The 22,679-nt window shown below is 44.0% G+C and overlaps 1 protein-coding gene across 1 annotated transcript in view; it reads left to right on the top strand.

The window, feature by feature from the left end:
* LOC148482020 (uncharacterized) overlaps nt 1–22,667 on the top strand; it is a 68,915-nt gene extending 46,248 nt beyond the window's left edge. Inside the window, exons 23-28 of the mRNA XM_088452612.1 lie at nt 438–6,758; nt 10,184–10,335; nt 13,735–13,852; nt 14,214–14,366; nt 19,385–19,537; nt 22,311–22,667. Of these exons, the coding sequence (XP_088308738.1) occupies nt 438–6,758; nt 10,184–10,335; nt 13,735–13,852; nt 14,214–14,366; nt 19,385–19,537; nt 22,311–22,361 (6,948 nt within the window). The 3' untranslated portion in view covers nt 22,362–22,667. The remainder of the gene's footprint in view (nt 1–437; nt 6,759–10,183; nt 10,336–13,734; nt 13,853–14,213; nt 14,367–19,384; nt 19,538–22,310) is intronic.
* The last annotated feature ends 12 nt before the right edge of the window (nt 22,668–22,679 follow it).

Raw genomic sequence — 22,679 nt, 5'->3', positions numbered from 1 at the left:
AGGAGGCACTTGAGGAAAAATACAGAGAAATTGAGCTCAAGTCTCAGGCCATTCACTCCTTTGAGAAAGAGAGAGAATTTCTACAGGAAGAGTTAAAGACACTGAAAGAACAAAAGCTTGGTAATGATTCTACTATGGAGGAATTTGCAGTTGTGAAAGAGACTTTATCTAATCAGCAAAGGATCTTAGAAGAAAAGGAGAATGTTCTGATGCAGATGAATGTGAATGTTGAACGTTTGCAGGAAGAAATAAGGTTGGCGAAGGAAGATTTGCAAATAAGTCACATAACACTGAACGAAGAGAGAACTAAGGTTCTAGAGCTCCAGGACGACGTCAAGAAGAAAGATTCACTTGTCCAAGATCTGAATGTACAGTTCAACCAACAGAAGGAGCTGATACGTAATATTAGTGAAGTGCAACAACAATCACAAAAAGAGGTTCAAAGAGTAAATGAGCAGAATGTGATACTTACAGAACAGAACAGCAGATTAGACCATGAAATAAAAGAAAAGGAGAACACAATACAAAGTTTGCTTACAGACTTGAATTTGTTTGAGAGCCAATTATGTGCTCTGTGTGATGAGAATTTCTCAGACTATGATGCATTAGACCAAGAGTCTGCTTACAAAAGCAAGTTAGAAAAGCTTTCACCGATGTTGACAGTAGCCTTGGGCTACAAGACAAAAGCATCAGAGTTAAAGGAGGCACTTGAGGAAATATACAGAGAAATTGAGCTCAAGTCTCAGGCCCTTCTTTCCTTTGAGAAAGAGAGAGAACTTCTACAGGAAGAGTTAAAGACACTGAAAGAACAAAAGCTTGGTAATGATTCTACTATGGAGGAACTTGCAGTTGCGAGAGAGACCTCATCTAATCAGCAAAGGATCTTAGAAGAAAAGGAGAACGTTCTGATGCAGATGAATATGAACGTTGAACGGTTGCAGGAAGAAATAAGGTTGGCGAAGGAAGATTTGCAAATAAGTCACATAACACTGAACGAAGAGAGAACTAAGGTTCTAGAGCACCAAGACGATGCCAAGAAGAAAGATTCGCTTGTCCAAGACCTGAATGTACAGCTCAACCAACAGAAGGAGCTGATATCCACGCTAAGTGACCAGGTTAAGGAAAAAGATGCTTCGCTGATGCAGGTCATGGAATCTATGTGTAACGAAATGGTTACTTTTTCAGAAGAGAAAAATTGTTTGCACCTAGAACTTGAGAATTTACAATCTGCTAAAAGTTCTAGTCAGACTCAAATTTCTCTGCTGTGTGAGAGACTTGAGGCTTGTGAGATGAAACTGCAGCAATCCGAACAGATACTAGCTGATAAGGAGACCTATTTAAGCAATTTAACCATGGAAAAGGACCTCCAGCTACAAAAGTTTAATAAAGAAAGGGAAAACTTAAAAAGGAAGCTGCAAGCGGCTTTAGTTATTCGGAAAGATTTAATGCAGAAACTTGAGAAGCTGGAGCAAAGTAAACAGGACGAATTAAGTGGAGAACAGTTGAGAACTTCAGAACTGAGAAGAACCATTGAAGATTTAAATGGAAGGCTAGAATCTATACAGAGGGAAAACGAAGATCTTAAGTCTCGTATGCAACTTGCTAAGCAAGAGTCACTAGAGAGCGATGAAAAGAGTATTAAGCTTGGCACCATTGTATCCGAAAAGGAACACCTCATGATAGAACTCCAGGATAAGTTAACTGAATTGCAACACAGCTTGTCTGAGAAAGACAATATGTGTCAGGATCATGTAAAAACCATTCAAGAGAAAGATAAGAACCTTTCTCAAATACAAAGTGCAGCGAATGAAAAACTGAAGACTTTGGAGGAGGAGAATTCACATCTGGTGGAAAATCTTGAAAACCTGAAATCTTGTCTTGAAAGAGCACAGAAGGTGGAATCTCCAGCAATGAGTCTACAGACGAACACAACTGTTGTCAATCCTGAGTCTAATTCCACAGAGGGTTCATTGTCACACACAGAAAACTCTATAGTTCATAATAATGTCCATGCATCCCTTCTGTGCAGCCAAGGAAATTTCGAGAACAAAGGAAAGCATGCCGGTCTGTTGCAAAGTCTTAGCAGCAGTGTTAAGCAATTTGAGCTACTGCAGAAAGCACATGTAGACCTACAACATGCGTATGAAGTCAAATGCTTAGAATACGAACAGCAGAAAGAGCAAATGCATGCTTTGCAAGATCAGATGATAGCGCAACAGGAACAGTTGTTCCAGAAGGATAGGGAGCTGGAGAGCAAAGCATTTGAAGCAGAAAAGGAGAAATTGAGAAATGAGGAGTTACAGAAAGTGAAGGAGTATAAAGATGTGCTTCTAGAGCTGAAATCAAGTATTCATGAGAAGGATACACAGCTGCTGCGGATAAACTCTGAACTTGAGCAGCTGTTGAATGAAAGGGAGTTATTAAAAAGCGAAATGCATAAGCTGTATAGTGATATTGAACAGAAGCAAGAAGAAATAGACTGCCTGAAGAGTGCCTTGGACTCTAGCTCAATGAAGATAGAACAATATGAGGCTATGAAAGAAAGTATGAAATCTGAGCTAACAATATTGCATAAAGAGTTTGAGGCATCCAGAATGGTGAATGAAAGTATCCAACAAACCATTCAACAAATAACCAATGAAAAAGATACAAATTTCAAAGAATGCCAGGCGAACCAGTTAGAAATTGCTCAACTGAAGCATAATCTTGAATTGACAGTCCATGAACTATTAGAAAAAGACAAAGAAATCTCCATTTTACAAGACTCCCTTCAAACTAATGTAAGAACGTCTGAAGAAGACATGGAAAACATGTCTAGCAATTTAAAAGGGTACGAAGAAGAAGCTAATAAACTCCGGGCTGATTACAAGAAAGTCAAAGAAGAACTGGATGAATACATTTCAAAACTGGACAAGGCGACTGTTGAAATATCAGATTTAAGAACAAAGTTAAAGGACTCCAAGAAACATGACGAAATACCTGTCCAGGCAAGCAGAACACTTTTGCCAAATAACCCCGATCTTAACCCAGTGGTTCCTGAAACAAAACCAGTTTTGGACAACCTACATGGACCGAGAGATTGTATTCCGTCCATGTGCAAAGATTGCTCTATAAAGCAGAAAGTAATAGAGGATCTTGAGTACCAAGTCACAATCACCAGCAAGGCAATGGAAGATCTCATCCAGGACCACGAGAGAAAAATCTCAGAAGAGAACAGCTCCAAAGATCAAATCCAAAGAAAGCTACAAGCAGCGTTAATTTCGCGTAAAGATTTACTGAAAGAAAACAAAGCACTGACACAAAATATAGAATCCCTAAATCTGGAAGCAGTTGGGCTAAAACAGTCACTTGCCGGCATTCATGAAAAGGAAATCTCTGAGATCTCCTTGCTCAATGATAAAAATAAAGATGTCCTCTCCGAGAATGAAAGACTTTTATTGGTCAATGAGAATCTCTCTGCAGCTTGCGAAAGCCTTAAATCTACAATGGAATCAATTGTCCAGGAAAAAGAAGCTTTCTCCTTCCAGTTGAACTCTTTGAAGGATTCCCAGATGGTGGAGTTGACTGTATGGAAAGCAAAGCATGGGGAGTTAAATAAAGAGTACGAGTCACTTCTTCAAGCATATGAAAACATAACTGATGAAATTGATAAGATGAGACGGCTCATAGATGCAACCAAAAAAGAAAAGCATGACTTTCAAATGAAATTTCATGACCTTCATTCTGAAAATCAGGAGTTGGCAAACCAGATTGAGGAGAGCAACGAGGAGATGGCCAGGCTTAGAGCAACAGTGGATTCTAGAGAGGTTGAAATACAGAAATTAAAATTAGAAGCGGAGAGGTTAATAGGTGCAATGGAGAAAACAACTCAATTCAATGAACTCTCTCACCAAAATGTGCAACTATCAGAAGAAAACAAAAGTTTAAAAGAGACATGCGAGAGCTTGAAATTAGGTCTAGAATCCAAAGAAAAGGAAAACAATAGCTTGTTTATCATTAAAACTGCCCTTGACAAATTGCAGACGGACATGAGCATGTACAAATCTGATATGGAGATTAAAATTTGTGAAATGACGTCTGAAAATGAAGCCCTTTCTAAAAAAGTTCACGAGTTGAGCCGTGAGCTTCTGGAGACAGAGCAAAGCTTGGCAGTCAGCGAAGGAGAAAGATGTAAGCTGTTAGAAGAATTAATCTCCTATGATGATATGGTGAAACAGGAAAAGGATAATGTCCTGAAATTAGGCCGTGACTTAAGTGACATGCAACTGGAAAAAAAACACCTCGGCGAAAAAGTAAAAACTCTGGAGGACGAGAAGTCACTTTTGCTAGAAGAGTTGGAAAGTCTGCAGGATCAGTTTTGCAAAGTGCAGAACGAGAGAGAGAATTTGGAGGTGGAATTGCTTAAGGCTGTGAAAAACAACAGCTTACTCTCTGACAAATTTAGGTCTCTCCAGGAACAGACGAATATTCTAAGTCAACAGGTGGAGTTTCTCAGGGCAGAGAAAAACAGTATTGTGCGAGAGAAGGAAGAACACCAGCTAAAAGTTCTGCGAGACCTAGAAGAGAGAGTGAAATGTGCTCAAGATGATAACAGGGGAACAAAAAGTAAGTCCAAGGAGTTATGCGAACTTCTTAAAGAGAAGCAGCAGGAGATTAATCAGCTACATCGGGATTCAATACGATTTCAAGAGCTGATATTAGATCTTGAGGAAGCTATAAAAGAATCAAAGAGTCAAAATGAAAATCTTCAGAAAGATTGTGACCATGCATCAGCTCAGCTGCTTCAAGCCAGGAACGATGTATTGCTCTTGAATGAGGAACTAGCAGATAAGATACATTTACTGGAGTGTGCTGATGAACATTTACTTAGAGCAGAGTTTAGAAGTTTGAAAAGTTCTGAGTTTAGGGAGTCCAGTGTGGAACAGATGACTGAGAAGCAAGCAGAACTAGCAGGCAAGAAGCATGTGTCACCAATGACCACAGGATCTGATCAGATCCCAGAATTTGTTGAGTCTCAGAAAATAAATAAGCCCTCAGAACACGTGAGTGCAACAAAAGGCAGAAATAATGTTGAAAGAAACAAAGCAGAAGAACTGGAAATCTTTATTCAGCCTAAAGAAAGGGTTCTACAAAAGCTGGAATCAGAAAGGGAGTCTACTCAACAGGTTTCCAGACACCCAAGCGTTGATGAATTGAAGGATGTTATAACAAAAAAAGAACAAGAACTTCAACAGCTTAAATTAGAGAGTGAGAAAGTTAGGGCAGATGTACAGAAACAAATTAAAATTTCTCAACATATGAAACAAATAATTGACAACAAAGATAAAGAGATATCCTTGCTAATTTCTTCCAAAGATGGGGATCTATCCAGTTATTTAGAACAAATACAAAGCCAATATCGGAAGCAAGCAGCAGACTATGAGCACCATCTGTCCCTTATCCAAGCTGAAAAGGAAAAATCTGATTTGGAACGTCGAAGGGTAGAAAAGGAATTGCAAAGTCTTCAATGGAAGTATGAAAAGGCAACCCATGACAAGTCTTTGATATCGAGTGAAATCGAGGCCTTTAGGAAATCAATGTCTTCACTTCAAACTAATCGGGACCAACTGTCTTCAGAATTACAGAGCATGCATCAACGGAACGATACTGTCCTGAAGCAGAAAGACAACATCATCATCTCCACTTCCAACGAAAACAGTGCCCTGAAACAAGAACTGAGGAATGTCCTAAATCAAGTTGATGACCTTAACGCTGAAAATGCCATGTTGGGGGCACAGCTCATTCGCTACAGAGAAGACCTAAATCAAGTGCTCTCCCTGAAAGATCACCAGTTGAAGGAACTCCTAAGGCAGAAATTAGACCACATCAAGAATCTCGAGCAAGAAAAATGTGACCTCCAGAAGCAAACTAGGGAGATGCAAAACGCAAATGTAACACTACAAAGGTCTGCTGAAGCTGTAGAGTTGGAAAATCAGAAATTGATTTCAAAAGTTAAAGACCAGGAAGATCTCATCGCTGCTCTCAACAAAGAGAACATACTTGTTGAATCCAGAAAGAAAATCGATTCTAAGAGTCCTTCTGTTCACCAGGTGAAAGACTTTGAGGAGAGTTATAGCCAGGATTTGTCAGCTGTTGGACAAAATGCGGTTTCTTTACGTAGTGAAAGTAACAAATCCGAAGAAAAGACTGATAAAACATACTGGGACCTTCTCCATGAAAATAAAGAACTTAAAACTCAGAATGAGTCTTTTGGGAAAGCCATGGCTGCCCTTCAGAATAATAGAGACTCCTTGATAGATGATTTTAAAGAGCTACAATGGAGGTATGCTTCTGAGCTGAAAACTGAAAAGATCAGAGGAGAAGACCTCGAGAGACAGTTGTCCGATTTTGAGTCCCAACTTTTCAGCATTCTGAAAAAGAACTCTCTCCTTGATGACAATCTGCTTACCACTGAGAACAAGATTACATTGGACGAGCTAATGGCTGAGATAGATTCTTTGTGTAATGTATTAGCCAGCAAAGGCTTGGAGGTCACCAGGCTGTCTTCTGAGTGTGCTGCCTACGCTCAACAGATTGACGCTTTTGCCAAGGCCATGGCAAGCCTGCAACATGATCGGGAGCAATTGCTCCATCTGCTTAAAGAAGGATCTTTAGCCCGAGAGCCTAAGCAGGATGCTTCCTCAATTAAAATGCCTCAAGAGGTCAGAGAGTCTGAATACCTTACTATGAGTTTCTCACAGCCTGATAAGGCAACTCAGGTATGTTGTGCCGGTACAAACATACATTTAGTGGTCGATTCAATCAGCCGAAAGCTGGGCGATACAACAGTGTTGGCATGATGGTAACAGCACATCGACTCGCCCCATCTCACTAGGATTTTTGTATTCAACCCTATGGAGCTACAAACTAAAAATTGTGAACACTGGGCTAACGTAAATGGCGCATATAAGCACACTTACTTGCAGGGCGAGCCGACTCACAGCTGATTGAATCAACCCCTTATAGTATTGTTGTCTTGTTGAATGTTAGTTGGGTATGCAGGCCCGTCAAGAGCCGCGCCGGGCCACGGTAAAAGAGGTGTGTGGCCTAATCGCGGGAGGCGTGGTCACGCCCCCTTAGGTAAAAAATAAAAAAGTTTTGCAGCGTGCTGGGGAGGAGGGCGCAGTGAGCCCCCTCAGCCCGGCACATAACCAGTGGGTAGCGCGATCAGCTTGATCGCTCCCCCCACAGGCATAGGAGACTGCTGTGGCTGCTTCTCAGCACCCGCGAGCAGTCTCCCAGTGCAGCCCAGCACACAGCAGCGTGTCCTGGGCTGCTGTGATGTAAGAGGGGGGAGCGGTGCAGACTAGGGCTCCCACCGGGCCCCTCAAGCAGGCCCGGGTAATTTGTACCAGCTCCCCCCCCCCCCCCCTCTCGGCGCCCCTGTGGGTATGTACCAACATAACGCAAGGCAAGTTGAATCACAGTTGCGTGTTTTTTGTGGATCTTATTCTGTAAAATGTGAATAGTGCAGTTGTGTCTAATGCACAGTGCTAAGTTGTGTTGTGCCCAAGGACAACAGACACAAACAAAGCTTTAAGAAAATTTGAAAGAAAAAATTGTCGGTTATGGCGGTGTGCAGAATTAAGCTTAGAATTAATAGATAATAATATTGTCATTCCAATAATTATAATATTAATGTGTATCGGCAGCTGCGGAAATGGATTTGCGGCCCCTCGATAAATAATAATAATAATAATTATTATTATCCTTTATATGGCGCCACAAGTGTTCCGTAGCGCCTTACACAGTACATAGAACTAATAAGTGAACAAGAAACAAGTAACTTACAGTACATTACAGTGCAGGACAAGGACACGATTTATATACATTGCTGCAACAGCGATTACAGCACTCACAATAAGCAGCCGGGAGTTGGCAGTCACGTGTTAGGTGCCCTTATGGGGAGTAAAGAGAAGCACATGAGGGAAGAGGTCCCTGCTCGTGAGAGCTTACATTCTAAAGTATATACAGATGTGTCTTCATACACTGTGGCTCAAGTCGGGCAATATATATCCCCTTTCTGCAAACCAGGTCCCGTGCGATTTGGGCGAGCTGAGCGTCTTTTTGCTCCACATGTGCATCTAATATGCACAATGAAAGCAACTAGAAGCGACAATACTACATTGTTAGCGTTGATAGGGGCTAATTCAGCAGCGCGCGCTTCATCTGCGAAGATCCGTTCTCATGCCAAGTTCTGTTTTGCTTCATCTGCAACTTTGTACTTGTGCTATGCCAATTCCTGTGCCATGAAAGTTGCTGCCTTGCGCCTCGGGTACACTGTGAGCAGTTTTTTTTGCTGCATCTGCAATGCGTCTAACATGCAACATTTAAAGAAAAATACTGTACGCCCCTCGGATGCATTGGACGTATGGCGCAAAGGCGCTCAGTGTAACGAGGACACATCTGTGCATGTAAACAAAAACTCCCGACCCATAAGAAACGCTGCCTGGTACACATGAGTCACGGGGGGAAAAACAGAAGTAGGACAGGAATACAAAAATATTTATTTAGTAAAACTTGGAGGGTGCCCAGGAGAAGGTGGTTAATTTCATGCAGGCATGTAATAGGGGAACGTAGAAGAAAATGTACAGCTGTAGCATCTTTTAAGTTGTGCTGTCTATTAAGATATCTGTTTGATATGTAGTTGACTGCCGACATGATCGTAATGTTGACATGCTCGGATCGACATTCACCATGTCGACACGGATGAAACGGCGACATGGTTAGAATGTCGACAAAAGATTACTGGTAGTCTGGCTGTGACTTACCAGGTCTGGCGGCTCCAGCAGTGTCTTCCGAGTCCGGTGGTGACATGATGACTTCTAGTGTACCCTGCAGTGCGTAACGTTAACTCTAACCGTCCCCTCCCATAGCCTATCCATAACCCTCCCCCTAGTGCCAAACCCACACCTCTCTTCCTGTAGCCTATCCATAACCCTCCCCCTAGTGCCAAACCCTAACCTCTCTTCCTGTAGCCTATCCATAACCCTCCCCCTAGTGCCAAACCCTAACCTCTCTTCCTGTAGCCTATCCATAACCCTCCCCCTAGTGCCAAACAATAACCTCTTTTCCCATAGCCTATCCATAACCCCCCCCCTAGTGCCAAACCCTAACCTCTCTTCCTGTAGCCTATCCATAACCCTCCCCCTAGTGCCAAACCCTAACCTCTTTTCCCATAGCCTATCCATAACCCCCCCTAGTGCCAAACCCTAACCTCTCTTCCTGTAACCTATCCATAACCCTCCCCCTAGTACCAAACCCTAACCTCTTTTCCCATAGCCTATCCATAACCCTCCCCCTAGTGCCAAACCCTAACCTCTCTTCCTGTAGCCTATCCATAACCCTCCCCCTAGTGCCAAACCCTAACCTCTCCTCCCGTAGCCTATCCATAACACCCCCCCCCCTAGTGCCAAACTCTAACCTCTCCTCCCGTAGCCTATCCATAACACCCCCCTCCCACTAGTGCCAAACCCTAACCTCTCCTCCCGTAGCCTATCCATAACTCTCCCCCTAGTGTATAACTCTAACTCTCCACTGCTGCAGCCTATCCCTAACACTCCGCTCCTATCCCTAACCCTCCGGTTCTTGCAGAATGTCGACTTTTCACATGTGGACATTCTGCAGACACTGACCTGTTCAATGTTAACATTAACATTATATAATTACATCAATGTAAATGTTGACATTATGACTACATCCCCAATTTTTAGGTCAGGTGGTAACTGGTGTGTGACATGCAGTTTTTCCTAATGTTTATACTCGTATGCAGAGGTAATTGGAGGTCAATGCATTTAACGTCTCTAGATTGCACATAGAAACACGAGTGGGTACGCTTACATTGGATACAATAGGTTCCTTTGACAGACACCTATTATAGGCCTAGCCAGTGTTAAAGCGCTAGAAAATTAGTCTCATTTAATTCCAGTGGGTATGGCGCCTTCCAAATACTACTCTGTGTGTGGGGACTGAGGAACTTTCGTACTTGTGCAATGGCTTGTGCTGTTTGCGTACAGCACCACGAGTGACTTCAGAGGTCTATGCATACTTTATCCCACATTTTATCGATCTTGTTATAACGATTAGGACGCCCGTTTTCACTTTAGTGTGTGTCATATTGTTAATGTTGCTTTCCTTTCCACAGGTAACAGAGTTGATTAACAGTTCGGCAGCAGAGTCCCTAAAACTAAGGACGAGGGTGCAGGAGCTGGAGAGGCTGCTACAAGAGGCCAAATTCTTACAGGAGAACTTGGAGAGGGAAATGGCAGGCTACCAGAGCGAGCTGGCTGAGCTGAGGTACCCTCAACTTTATGTCCTTCCCTGGGGCACTCTGTTAGTTTACTCATAAGCCTCCCCCCGATTGTCCAGATTTCCAGCAATGAAAGGGTGTCACAAAGTGACTTACTCTGTATCAGTGACCAGAAGGGATCTTACCATGGAATGTTATGTGCTCGCCGGTACTTGCTTGTCCCCAGGACGCATGATTCTGTGTAGTGGTAACTTATCAAGAGCCAGTTTCAGCTAGGGACAGAGGGCCTGATTCAGAGCCGGACGTTCTGACAAAGCGCTCGCCCTGAATCAGGGCCGGCCTTCTTGTTTTTTAGAGCGGCCTCCTGGCCGCTCGCATAGCTGTGGGTGCCCCCCCACCGCTATAGTTAGCGACCAGGAAGATGGTCGCGATGGTCAAGACCATCGCGACCATCGGGCTTGCGACGAGACCCTTGTGGTAGGGTCTCGTTGCCGCAAGCCCCAGAGAGCTTTCAGCTCTAAAAGAGCCGAAAGCTCTCCCACTGACATCACTTGTGATGTCAGTGGGGTCGGCTTCAGACGGTAGGCGTTCCCATGGGAATGCCTCCGTCTGGGCAGCCATGCCCCCGGCCCGCCCACCAAAGGGGGCGTGCTGTCACTCAACATCGACAGCACGCCCCCTTTGGTACGAGACCCGGAGCGACGGAGTGCTCGTCGCTATCCGGGTCTCACACATGCGTACGACGGAGCCGGCTCCGTCGTGCACATGCGCACTGGCCTACCATTGACCCGGTTGCGAGTGCATAGTGCTTGCAACCGGTTCTGAATCAGGCCCAGAGACACTGTACGGTCAGATGAATACTCTGATGGTGCTACACTAGATGATGGTGTGTGAGATGCAATGACAATGATAACCAGCAGCACACGGTCACTCAGCAGGGGCACCCGAGTCACCTCTGCAGGGGAAATAGAACAAGCAGAGTAGCTGTACACAGATTGTCCAGGCAGCAGACAGTGGGCCTGATTCAGCAAGGATCGCTGATGCGATGGCAGCTGGAGTGGCGCACGCAGTTCTGCTGCGAGAGTATGCTTATAATTGCAATCGCAAAGCACTCGCACTGACAACATGCAGGCGCCCGCTTCCCCTCTCGCACATCCGTAATACCTTGCAATCCATCCAAAACGTCGGTAACATCAAAATACATGGGAGCCGCTTGCACAACAAGCAGCAGACATGAAGCACAATCTGGGTACACAGGCAGCAGTCAGTCATACAGCAGACATGAAGCACAATCTGGGTACACAGGCGGCAGTCAGTCATACAGCAGACATGAAGCACAGTCTGGGTACACAGGCAGCAGTCAGTCATACAGCAGACATGAAGCACAGTCTGGGTACACAGGCAGCAGTCAGTCATACAGCAGACATGAAGTACCGTCTGGGTACACAGGCAGGCAATCAGTCATACAGCAGACATGAAGCACAATCTGGGTACACAGGCAGCAGTCAGTCATACAGCAGACGTGAAGCCCAATCTGGGTACACAGGCGGCAGGCAGTCATACAGCAGACATGAAGCACAGTCTGGGTACACAGGCGGCAGGCAGTCATACAGCAGACATGAAGCACAATCTGGGTACACAGGCAGCAGTCAGTCATACAGCAAACATGAAGCACAGTCTGGGTACACAGGCAGCAGTCATTCATACAGCAGACATGAAGCACAGTCTGGGTACACAGGCGGCAGGCAGTCATACAGCAGACATGAAGCACAATCTGGGTACACAGGCAGCAGTCAGTCATACAGCAGACAAGAAGCACAATCTGGGTGCACAGGCAGCAGTCATTCATACAGCAGACATGAAGCACAGTCTGGGTACACAGGCGGCTGTCAGTCATACAGCAGACATGAAGCACAATCTGGGTACACAGGCAGCAGACAGTCATACAGCAGACATGAAGCACAATCTGGGTACACAGGCAGCAGTCAGTCATACTGCAGACAAGAAGCACATGCGGCAGTCAGTCATACAGCAGACATGAAGCACAATCTGGGTACACAGGCAGCAGTCAGTCATACAGCAGACATGAAGCACAGTCTGGGTACACAGGCAGCAGTCAGTCATACAGCAGACATGAAGCACAGGCGGCAGTCAGTCATACAGCAGACATGAAGCACAATCTGGGTACACAGGCAGCAGTCAGTCATACAGCAGACATGAAGCACAATCTGGGTACAGGCAGTGGATGGTTCTGGCAGCAGACAATAAATATGGTCGGTTTACCCAGGTCGGGGCACATCTCCAAAAAACCCAGCCCCCAACTCCATTCTTTAATTTCACAGTTTTCACACATTCTAAACGGTTGTAAGCTTTTGAGAAAAGCATAGCTCATGTAACCTCCATTAATCGCCAGCTGCTGGTCACATGGCGAGGGTTGCCACCAATTTCCGATGAATACATCTGCCGCTGCCGTGCTTTAGTAACAGCTATCATGGTTGGTCAGCATTATTAGTATTGAACTAGGGGGTGAGAAAGAAAACCCTCAAATAAAATAAATAAACAAACAAACCTGTTCTTATTTAACTGTATGGAAAGTGTGTCAGTAATAAATGCTGACTGCCAACCCTACACATTGTGAGTAGCATATTGTCCTGTGGCCCTGATTCAGAGCCGGACGCTCTGACAGAGCGCTCGCTCTGAATCAGGGCGTCTTGCTGTGGGTTGCCACCCACAGCTAATGCGAGCGGCCAGGATGATGGTCGCGATGGTCTTGACCATCGCGACCATCGGGCTTGCGACCATACCCTTGTGGTAGGGTCTCGTGGCCGCAAGCCTCTCCCACTGACATCACTTGTGATGTCAGTGGGTCCGCCCCCAAACGGTAGGCGTTCTCATGGTAACGCCTCCGTCTGGGCAGCCACCTCCCCCCCGGCCCGCCCACCAAAGGGGGCGTGCTGTCACTCAACATCGACAGCACGCCCCCTTTGGTGCGAGACCCGGAGCGACGGATTGCCCGTCGCTATCCGGGTCTCGCACATGCGCATGACGGAGCCGGCTCCGTCGTGCGCATGCGCTCTGGGCCACCATTGACCCGGTTGCGAGCGCTCAGCGCTTGCGACTGGATCTGAATCAGGCCCTGTGTGTGATAATGATCCGTAGACGTGCCGTGTAATCATTTCAGCTCTTTATTTTCATTATAATTGTTTTAGAGCAGAAATATTTCCTATAACATTGTAGACACAACAATAATATTTGTATCCTTTTTATAAGTAGCACATTAAGTTCTTATTAAATCCCAATCAGTGCTCCAAAGGTTTGTTACCCCCCACCCTCCTGCCCTTCTGCCCATCCGCCCCAGGGTTAAGGATTCTCAGATTGACCTCCACACACTGGTGTAATAAATTAAAGTTTTCTTGCTTTTACTTCTCTAAACGTTTCACATCTAGATCTGAAAAAAATGCCCTTGATACGGAAACGCAATTTCGCCATCATCAGTTTAGTGCGACCCTGACGGAGAAAGACCGGCGGATTGCAGAACTCGGCAGCACTTTATATGGCGAGAAGGTAAATGGCCGATCTGAGATATTAGTAATCCCCAATCTACAACATTTTGGTTATAGATTTAGTTTTACAAATGGCCACAGGCATTCCTTTACCGTGCTGGACATTGGGGATCGCTTACTGGTGCTCTGAGTGGAATCTGCTGTAATCAGTAAAATGTTTTATTTTAGAAATATATGAAAATGACAGCTAGAATCTGATTGGTTGGTGGCTACAGCGCCTCTGTGCAGATAGCAGCATATTATTACATAAACACCATTGTGTACAAAAGACGTGACTGGCAAAATATTCTCTGTAGAGCGCTGCGGAATATGTGTGCGCTATATAAATAACTGGTAATAATAATAGAGAACTCTTTACTCAGGGAGTGGACAGAATGACGTTAGTGGGGAATCCTGCTGCCACAGATAAAGTGTCTTTGCTTATGGAGGACAAGGAGCAAACGCAGAAAGAACTACAAAGATACATTCACGAAATATATCAAAGAGACCTGATAATACAGCAGATGAACGGCAAGGTAAGAGAATAAGAATCCTGCTCATACTGCAGATATAGACATAGATAGGAGAGTCCTGATCATACTGCAGATATATACAGATAGGAGAGTCCTGCTCATACTGCAGATATATACAGATAGGAGTACTGCTCATACTGCAGATATATACAGATAGGAGTACTGCTCATACTGCAGATGTAGACATAGATAGGAGAGTCCTGCTCATACTGCAGATATAGACATAGATAGGAGAGTCCTGCTCATACTGCAGATATAGACATAGATAGGAGAGTCCTGCTCATACTGCAGATATAGATAGGAGAGTCCTGCTCATACTGCAGATATAAACATAGATAGGAGAGTCCTGCTCATACTGCAGATATAGACATAGATAGGAGAGTCCTGCTCATACTGCAGATATAGACATAGATAGGAGAGTCCTGCTCATACTGCAAATATAGACATAGATAGGAGAGTCCTGATCATACTGCAGATATATACATAGATAGGAGAGTCCTGCTCATACTGCAGATATATACATAGAGGAGAGTCCTGCTCATACTGCAGATATATACATAGATAGGAGAGTCCTGCTCATACTGCAGATATATACATAGATAGGAGAGTCCTGCTCATACTGCATATATAGACATAAATAGGAGAGTCCTGCTCATACTGCATATATATACATAGATAGGAGAGTCCTGCTCATACTGTAGATATAGACATAGATAGGAGAGTCCTGATAATACTGCAGATATATACATAGGAGAATCCTGATCATACTGCAGTTATATACATAGATAGGAGAGTCCTGCTCATACTGCAGCTATATACATAGATAGGAGAGTCCTGCTCATACTGCAGATATACAGTCAGGTGCATAAATATTGGGACATTGACAGAATTTTCATATTTTGGCCTCTATTCACCACCACAATGGCTTTGAAATGAAACAAACAAGATGTGCTTTAACTGCAGACTTTCAGATTTAATTTGAGGGTAATTACATCCAAATCAGGCGAACGGTGTAGGAATTACAACGGTTTCTATATGTGCCTCTCACTTTTTAAGGGGCCAAAAGTAATGGGACTATCAACTCAAATGCTATTTCATGGACAGGTGTGGGCTATTCCCTCGTTATTTCATTATCAATTAAGCAGGTAAAAGGTCCGGAGTTGATTCTAGGTGTGACATTTGCATTTGGAATCAGTTGCTGTCGACTCTCAGTATGAGATCCAAAGAGCTGTCAATGTCAGTGAAGCAAGCCATCATTAGGCTGAAAAATCAAAACAAACCCATCAGAGAGATAGCAAAAACATTAGGTGTGGCCAAATCAACTGTTTGGAACATTCTTAAAAAGAAATAACACACCGGAGAGCTCAGCAACACCAAAAGAGCCGGAAGACCACGGAAAACAACTGTGGTGGATGACAGACGAATTATTTCCCTGGTGAAGAAAAACCCCTTCACAACAGTTGGCCAAATCAAGAACACTCTCCAGGAGGTAGGTGTATATGTGTCAAAGTCATCAATCAAGAGAAGACTTCACAAGAGTGAATATAGAGGGTTCACCACAAGATGTAAACCATTGGTGAGCCACAAAAACAGGAAGACCAGATTACAGTTTTCCAAACAACATCTAAAAAAGCCATTACAGTTCTGGAACAACATCCTATGGACAGATGAGACAAAGATCAACTTGTACCAGAGTGATGGGAAGAGAAGAGTATGGAGAAGGAAAGGAACTGCTCATGATCCAAAACATACCACCTCATCAGTGAAGCAATGTGGTGGTAGTGTCATGGCGTGGGCATGTATGGCTGCCAATGCAACTGGTTCCCTTGTAGTTATTGATGATGTGACTGCTGACAAAAGCAGCAGAATGAATTCTGAAGTGTTTCGGGCAATATTATATGCTCATATTCAGTCAAATGCTTCAGAACTCATTGGACGGCGCTTCACAGTGCAGATGGACAATGACCCGAAGCATACTGCAAAAGCAACCAAGGAGTTTTTTAAGGCTAAAAAGTGGAATGTTATGCAATGGCCAAGTCAATCCCCTGACCTGAATCCGATTGAGCATGCATTTCACTTGATGAAGACAAAACTGAAGGGAAAATGCCCCAAGAACAAGCAGGAACTGAAGACATTTGCAGTAGAGGCCTGGCAGAGCATCACCAGGGATGAAACCCAGCGTCAGGTGATGTCTATGCGTTCCAGACTTCAGGCTGTAATTGCCTGCAAAGGATTTGTAACAAAGTATTAAAAAGTGAAAGTTAGATTTAGGATTGTTTAGTTTGTCCCATTACTTTTGGCCCCTTAAAAAGTGGGAGGCACATATAGAAACCGTTGTAATTCCTACACCGTTCACCTGATTTGGAAGTAATTACCTTCAAGTTAAATCTGAAAGTCTGCAGTTAAAGCACATCTTGTTTGTTTCATTTCAAAGCCATTGTGGTGGTGAATAGCGGCCAAAATATGAAAATTCTGTCAATGTCCCAATATTTATGCACCTGACTGTAGACATAGATAGATAGGAGAGTCCTCCTCATACTGCAGATATAGATAGGAGAGTCCTGATCATACTGCAGCTATATACATAGATAGGAGAGTCCTGATCATACTGCAGATGTATCCATAGATAGCAGAGTCCCGCTCATACTGCAGATATAGACATAAATAGGAGAGTCCTGATCATACTACAGATATAGACAAAGGAGAGTCCTGCTCATACTGCAGATATATACATAGATAGGAGAGTCCTGCTCATACTGCAGATATATACATAGATAGGAGAGTCCTGCTCATATTGCAGATATAGACATAGCTAGGCGAGTCCTGCTCATACTGCATATATATACATAGATAGGAGAGTCCTGATCATACTGCAGATATATACATAGATAGGACAGTACTTATCATACTGCAGATATAGACATAGATAGGAGAGTCCTGGTCATACTGCAGATAAGGACTTAGATAGGAGGGTCCTGCTCATACTGCAGATATAGACATAGAAAGGAGAGTCCTGCTCATACTGCAGATATAGACATAGATAGGAGAGTCCTGCTCATACTGCAGATATAGATAGGAGAGTCCTGATCATACTGCAGCTATATACATAGATAGGAGAGTCCTGATCATACTGCAGATGTATCCATAGATAGCAGAGTCCCGCTCATACTGCAGATATAGACATAAATAGGAGAGTCCTGATCATACTACAGATATAGACAAAGGAGAGTCCTGCTCATACTGCAGATATATACATAGATAGGAGAGTCCTGCTCATACTGCAGATATATACATAGATAGGAGAGTCCTGCTCATATTGCAGATATAGACATAGCTAGGCGAGTCCTGCTCATACTGCATATATATACATAGATAGGAGAGTCCTGATCATACTGCAGATATATACATAGATAGGACAGTACTTATCATACTGCAGATATAGACATAGATAGGAGAGTCCTGGTCATACTGCAGATAAGGACTTAGATAGGAGGGTCCTGCTCATACTGCAGATATAGACATAGAAAGGAGAGTCCTGCTCATACTGCAGATATAGACATAGATAGGAGAGTCCTGCTCATACTGCAGATATAGATAGGAGAGTCCTGATCATACTGCAGCTATATACATAGATAGGAGAGTCCTGATCATACTGCAGATGTATCCATAGATAGCAGAGTCCCGCTCATACTGCAGATATAGACATAAATAGGAGAGTCCTGATCATACTACAGATATAGACAAAGGAGAGTCCTGCTCATACTGCAGATATATACATAGATAGGAGAGTCCTGCTCATACTGCAGATATATACATAGATAGGAGAGTCCTGCTCATATTGCAGATATAGACATAGCTAGGCGAGTCCTGCTCATACTGCATATATATACATAGATAGGAGAGTCCTGATCATACTGCAGATATATACATAGATAGGACAGTACTTATCATACTGCAGATATAGACATAGATAGGAGAGTCCTGGTCATACTGCAGATAAGGACTTAGATAGGAGGGTCCTGCTCATACTGCAGATATAGACATAGAAAGGAGAGTCCTGCTCATACTGCAGATATAGACATAGATAGGAGAGTCCTGCTCATACTGCAGATATAGACATAGATATGAGAGTCCTGCTCATACTGCAGATATAGACATAGATAGGAGAGTCCTGCTCATACTGCAGATATAGACATAGATAGGAGAGTCCTGCTCATACTGCAGATATAGACATAGATAGGAGAGTCCTGCTCATACTGCAGATATCTACCTGATCATACTGCAGATACAGACATAAGGAGGAGAGTCCTGATCATACTACAGATAAATACATACATACAGTAGGAGAATGTAATGTCTGCATATACTGAATATTAAGAAAAAAATCTTCAGCAGATTAGAGAGGGGAGGGAGGTCAGGGACTGAGCAGGGTCACGTCTGATGCAGACAGAGTGAGAGACGGTCTCCAACAAACCCATGAAGATGCCCTGATGCAGACACAGTAACCAGGAAGGATCTAGGGGAGGTATAGCTATCAGGAATAAAATAAATAAAACAACCATTGGAACACCATCAAATGTTTTCCATTCTACACTGGAAAACAGTGGACCGCCACCATCAATTAGTAAACACGCTACAATCGGAACAAGAACATCAATGGTTAGTAACCATTGGATTCTGATATCCATTCCTTTGATGAACCTGCGGACCACGGCCACCACTCCCCCACCATATAGTGCTCCGTCTCTGGCATGCTCTCCCCGCTCAGCCGCACGCCCTCTGTGAACCGGAGGCACCTCCCATGGAATTCAGCTCTGTTGTCGGACAGGGGCACCATGACGTAGATTGTTATGAGATGGAGGGGGCTTTGGCAAGATTAAATTGCCCCTGTGCAAAGCCGGGGTGGGTTGCTAGTGATATTACATTATATACCTAGTGTAGTTGCTTTGAATTACCAGAAGGTGTCTTGCTTTACGTTACACCATGTACGGAGTTACATTACACTCCATGTTTTCTCCCAGGCCATGGAAACTGTGAAGATGAACGCCGTACTGTCTGCTGAGCTGAAGAATGTGTCACATGGGCTGAGTGATACTCAGATGAAATACACTGATTTGCAGAATCAGTATTACCAACTTCAGAGGGACTTCCAAACCGCGCAAGGCACAAACCGGGTGAGACCCAGTAGTAGTTATCTGTTATGAGGCAAGTTACATGGAAATGGTGCTCCATATTCATTTGTTATGATAGTATGTAGGGCAGCACAGATGGTGTAATGGTTAGCATTACTGCCTCAAAGTACTGAGGTTGTGGGTTCGAGTCCCACCACCATCCCAACTGTGTGGAGTTTGTATATTCTCCCTGTGCTTGTGCGTGGGTTTCCTCCGGGTGCTCCGGTTTCCTCCCACACTCCAAAAATATACTGGTAGGTTAACTGGCTCCAAACACAAATTAACCTTAGTGTGTTTGTGTGTGTGTGTACATGTGGTAGGGAATATAGATTGTAAACTCCACAGGGACTGATGGCAATGGCCAAAAGTGCTGCGGAATGTGTGCGCGCGCAATATTAATAACTGGTATAAATAATATATAAATATATAATGATGCATGTTAATTGGGATTAAGGGCTTGATTCAGAGATTTAGCTAACCACGCAGCGCTGTGGTGCTGATAATATGCTAATTCCTCGGATCTATCACCGAGTGTGGCAAACATACTTCCAGTGGTGTGCTACCAGAAGCTATGACTCTCAGGTTTTTCGGGTTTCTCGGATCCTTGCCTTCCTTCAAGCTGGATTCAAGCTGGATTGGATCTCAGACTCCGTCTGGCCTCACTGAAAGTGCACATCTTTGCTCTGTTCATCTGGTTCCAGCACAGAATTGCTCCACTACCGAGTGTTCACACCTTCTTTCAGGGTGTGCTCCATATACAACCTCCCTTTGTCCCTCCTGTGGCTCTGTGAGTGGTTCTCCATGCACTTCAGTGCTTCCTTTCCAAGGTGGTTTTGTGTTTCCACCTTAATGAGGAAATTGTAGTTCCAGCCTTCCTATCGCCAGACCTCTCAGCAGGTGAGGCCTTGTTTAATGTGATCCGTGCTCTGAGGATCTATGTGAACCGTATGAGTTCCATCAGGAATACGGATTCCCTCTTTGTTCTATATGGATTTCACAAGAAGGGCTGGCCAACTAATAAACAGACCTGGCCAGATGCTTCACATGACTATTTCACAGGCTTACTCGCAGACTGGCCTTCCTGTTCCGGCTACTATCTCTGCTCATTCTACTCGCTCTGTGGGTCCCTCGTGGGCAGACCGCCGTGGTCTTCTGTCCACACCTTTCTTAGGTTCTATGCCTTTGATACATTTGCCTCTCAGGATGCTTCCTTCGGGTGCAGGGTTCTCATCTCAGCTCAGGAGCGTCCCCACCCTTGAACAACTGCTTTGGGACATCCCCAATGTCTCCCTGTGGAGCCCTATGGACCCTGAAGAAGAAAATTAGTTATGGTAAAACTTAAGTTAGTTAACTCTCTTTCTTTGAAGTCCATAGTGTCCACAGGGTCGCTTTGACGCACCTGGCTTCTATGGGTTTCTTCTTTTGGTCACCGGTTTCCTTCTCTGTTGTGTGAGAGTGTGATTCCTCAGTGTACCAGTCTTCCTATCCTGCTCCAGCCTTGGGCTTGTTGACAAAACTGTCTGCCTCAGGCTGTGGGCGGGGTATAGGGGGAAGGACTGGAGCATCCTGGGATAGCAAAATCTTTGCTGTTTGGTGTCCAGCTTTTCTATCCACCACCCACACCCCATTGTCTCCCTGTGGACCCCATGGACTTCAAAGAAAGAGAGTTAACAAAGGTAAATGTACCATAACTCTCCTTTTTATTATTATATGATATTGTTCAAGCACATACACTAATCTTTCATCTATATTCCATGTATTAAAATGGATCTTCAAGGCCCCTTTTTGTGGTCAGCTACGATAATCAACACCAGCTTTGTGTCTTTATAAGCGCACCTGTTTTTTTGTTCTATACGGTTGTGACACGCCTGCGTTTAAGTCACCACCTCCCCGTTGCCACCCACAAACGGTCCCTGAATCTAAATCAATTTGCAAAGAATTCCTCACTCTGAGCGACAGTGATAATGAAACCTGACTCATGCGCAGACCACCAATAATCGCTCAACTGCATAAACATTGGCATATGCCCATCTCTGAATCAATCCCTTTGTCCGATATTGTACCATCGCATTTGATGAATATTAGGAAACCCACAAAACCTGATCTTCAGATACGACTATATTTCTTCCAATAAAACATGGTTGGAGGCGCGTATTAAGATATCGCATGAACGAGTTGGGAATCAAAAGAACTGTCCGACGATTGTATAGGTGTGCACCTAGCTTCATACCCAATGCAGACCCCTTCAGGCTGCTTTGAGACTTTTTGGTGGCCATGTTAGTATCAATTTGCAAATACACGCCCACACCGCGCCATTGCTGTACTTTTGTTGCATCTGCATGCCCACTGCAGTCACTTTCAGGCCCACTCACCGCGGTTCTATGCCCATTTCAGCCCCGGCCTCAGCTCCTTAGTAGCACAGAGTCACAACTTTTGCAAAATAGAGCCCTGTCTACTTCCCTCCCTGGAGTGGTGGTTTGATTCTACTTCAGATGCCTAGAAACGTAGATTAGGGATACATCATAGATGTACTGAGGGTCCCACCAAGACGTTTTTTTCTCCACCGACTGTCGTCTAAGATTAATCATCATAGTGGCAACCAAATACTGTAGCACATAATCTTTAAAAGAGAAATCTATCTACCTAATTATTTATCTACTTATTATCTGTCTGTCTATCTCATATCTATATATTACATAACTATCTAGCGCTGGAAAAATGTGTAACGGCACACAGGGTGTGTACATTATACCATATATAATGTCTTTATTACTAGGTTAACTCTCAAATAAACCATATGAACAATCGTTGCAGGAGCCATGTATAGAGGAATATCTACATAGGTGTATAGAGGCCCATTTCCAGCAACCATCACTCCAGTGTTCTAATGGTACATTGTGTTTGCTAAGCACGTTAGAAGACTAATGGATGATTCGAAAACCTTTGAAAACCCTTGTGCAATTATGTTAGCACAGCTGGAAACGGATTTGCTTGTTAGAGAATCTATAAAACTGGCCTTCCTTTGAACTAGTTGAGTATCTGGAGCATCACATTTGTGGGTTCGATTATACTCTCCAAATGGCCAGAAAAAGAGAACTTTCATGTGAAACTCGACAGTCTATTCTTGTTATTAGAAATGAAGGCT

This window comes from Taudactylus pleione, unplaced genomic scaffold (genome assembly GCF_031769625.1).
Source record: "Taudactylus pleione unplaced genomic scaffold, aTauple2 ptg000555l, whole genome shotgun sequence".
Taxonomy (NCBI): domain Eukaryota; kingdom Metazoa; phylum Chordata; class Amphibia; order Anura; family Myobatrachidae; genus Taudactylus; species Taudactylus pleione.
This window is presented reverse-complemented; position numbering and strand designations above follow the sequence as displayed.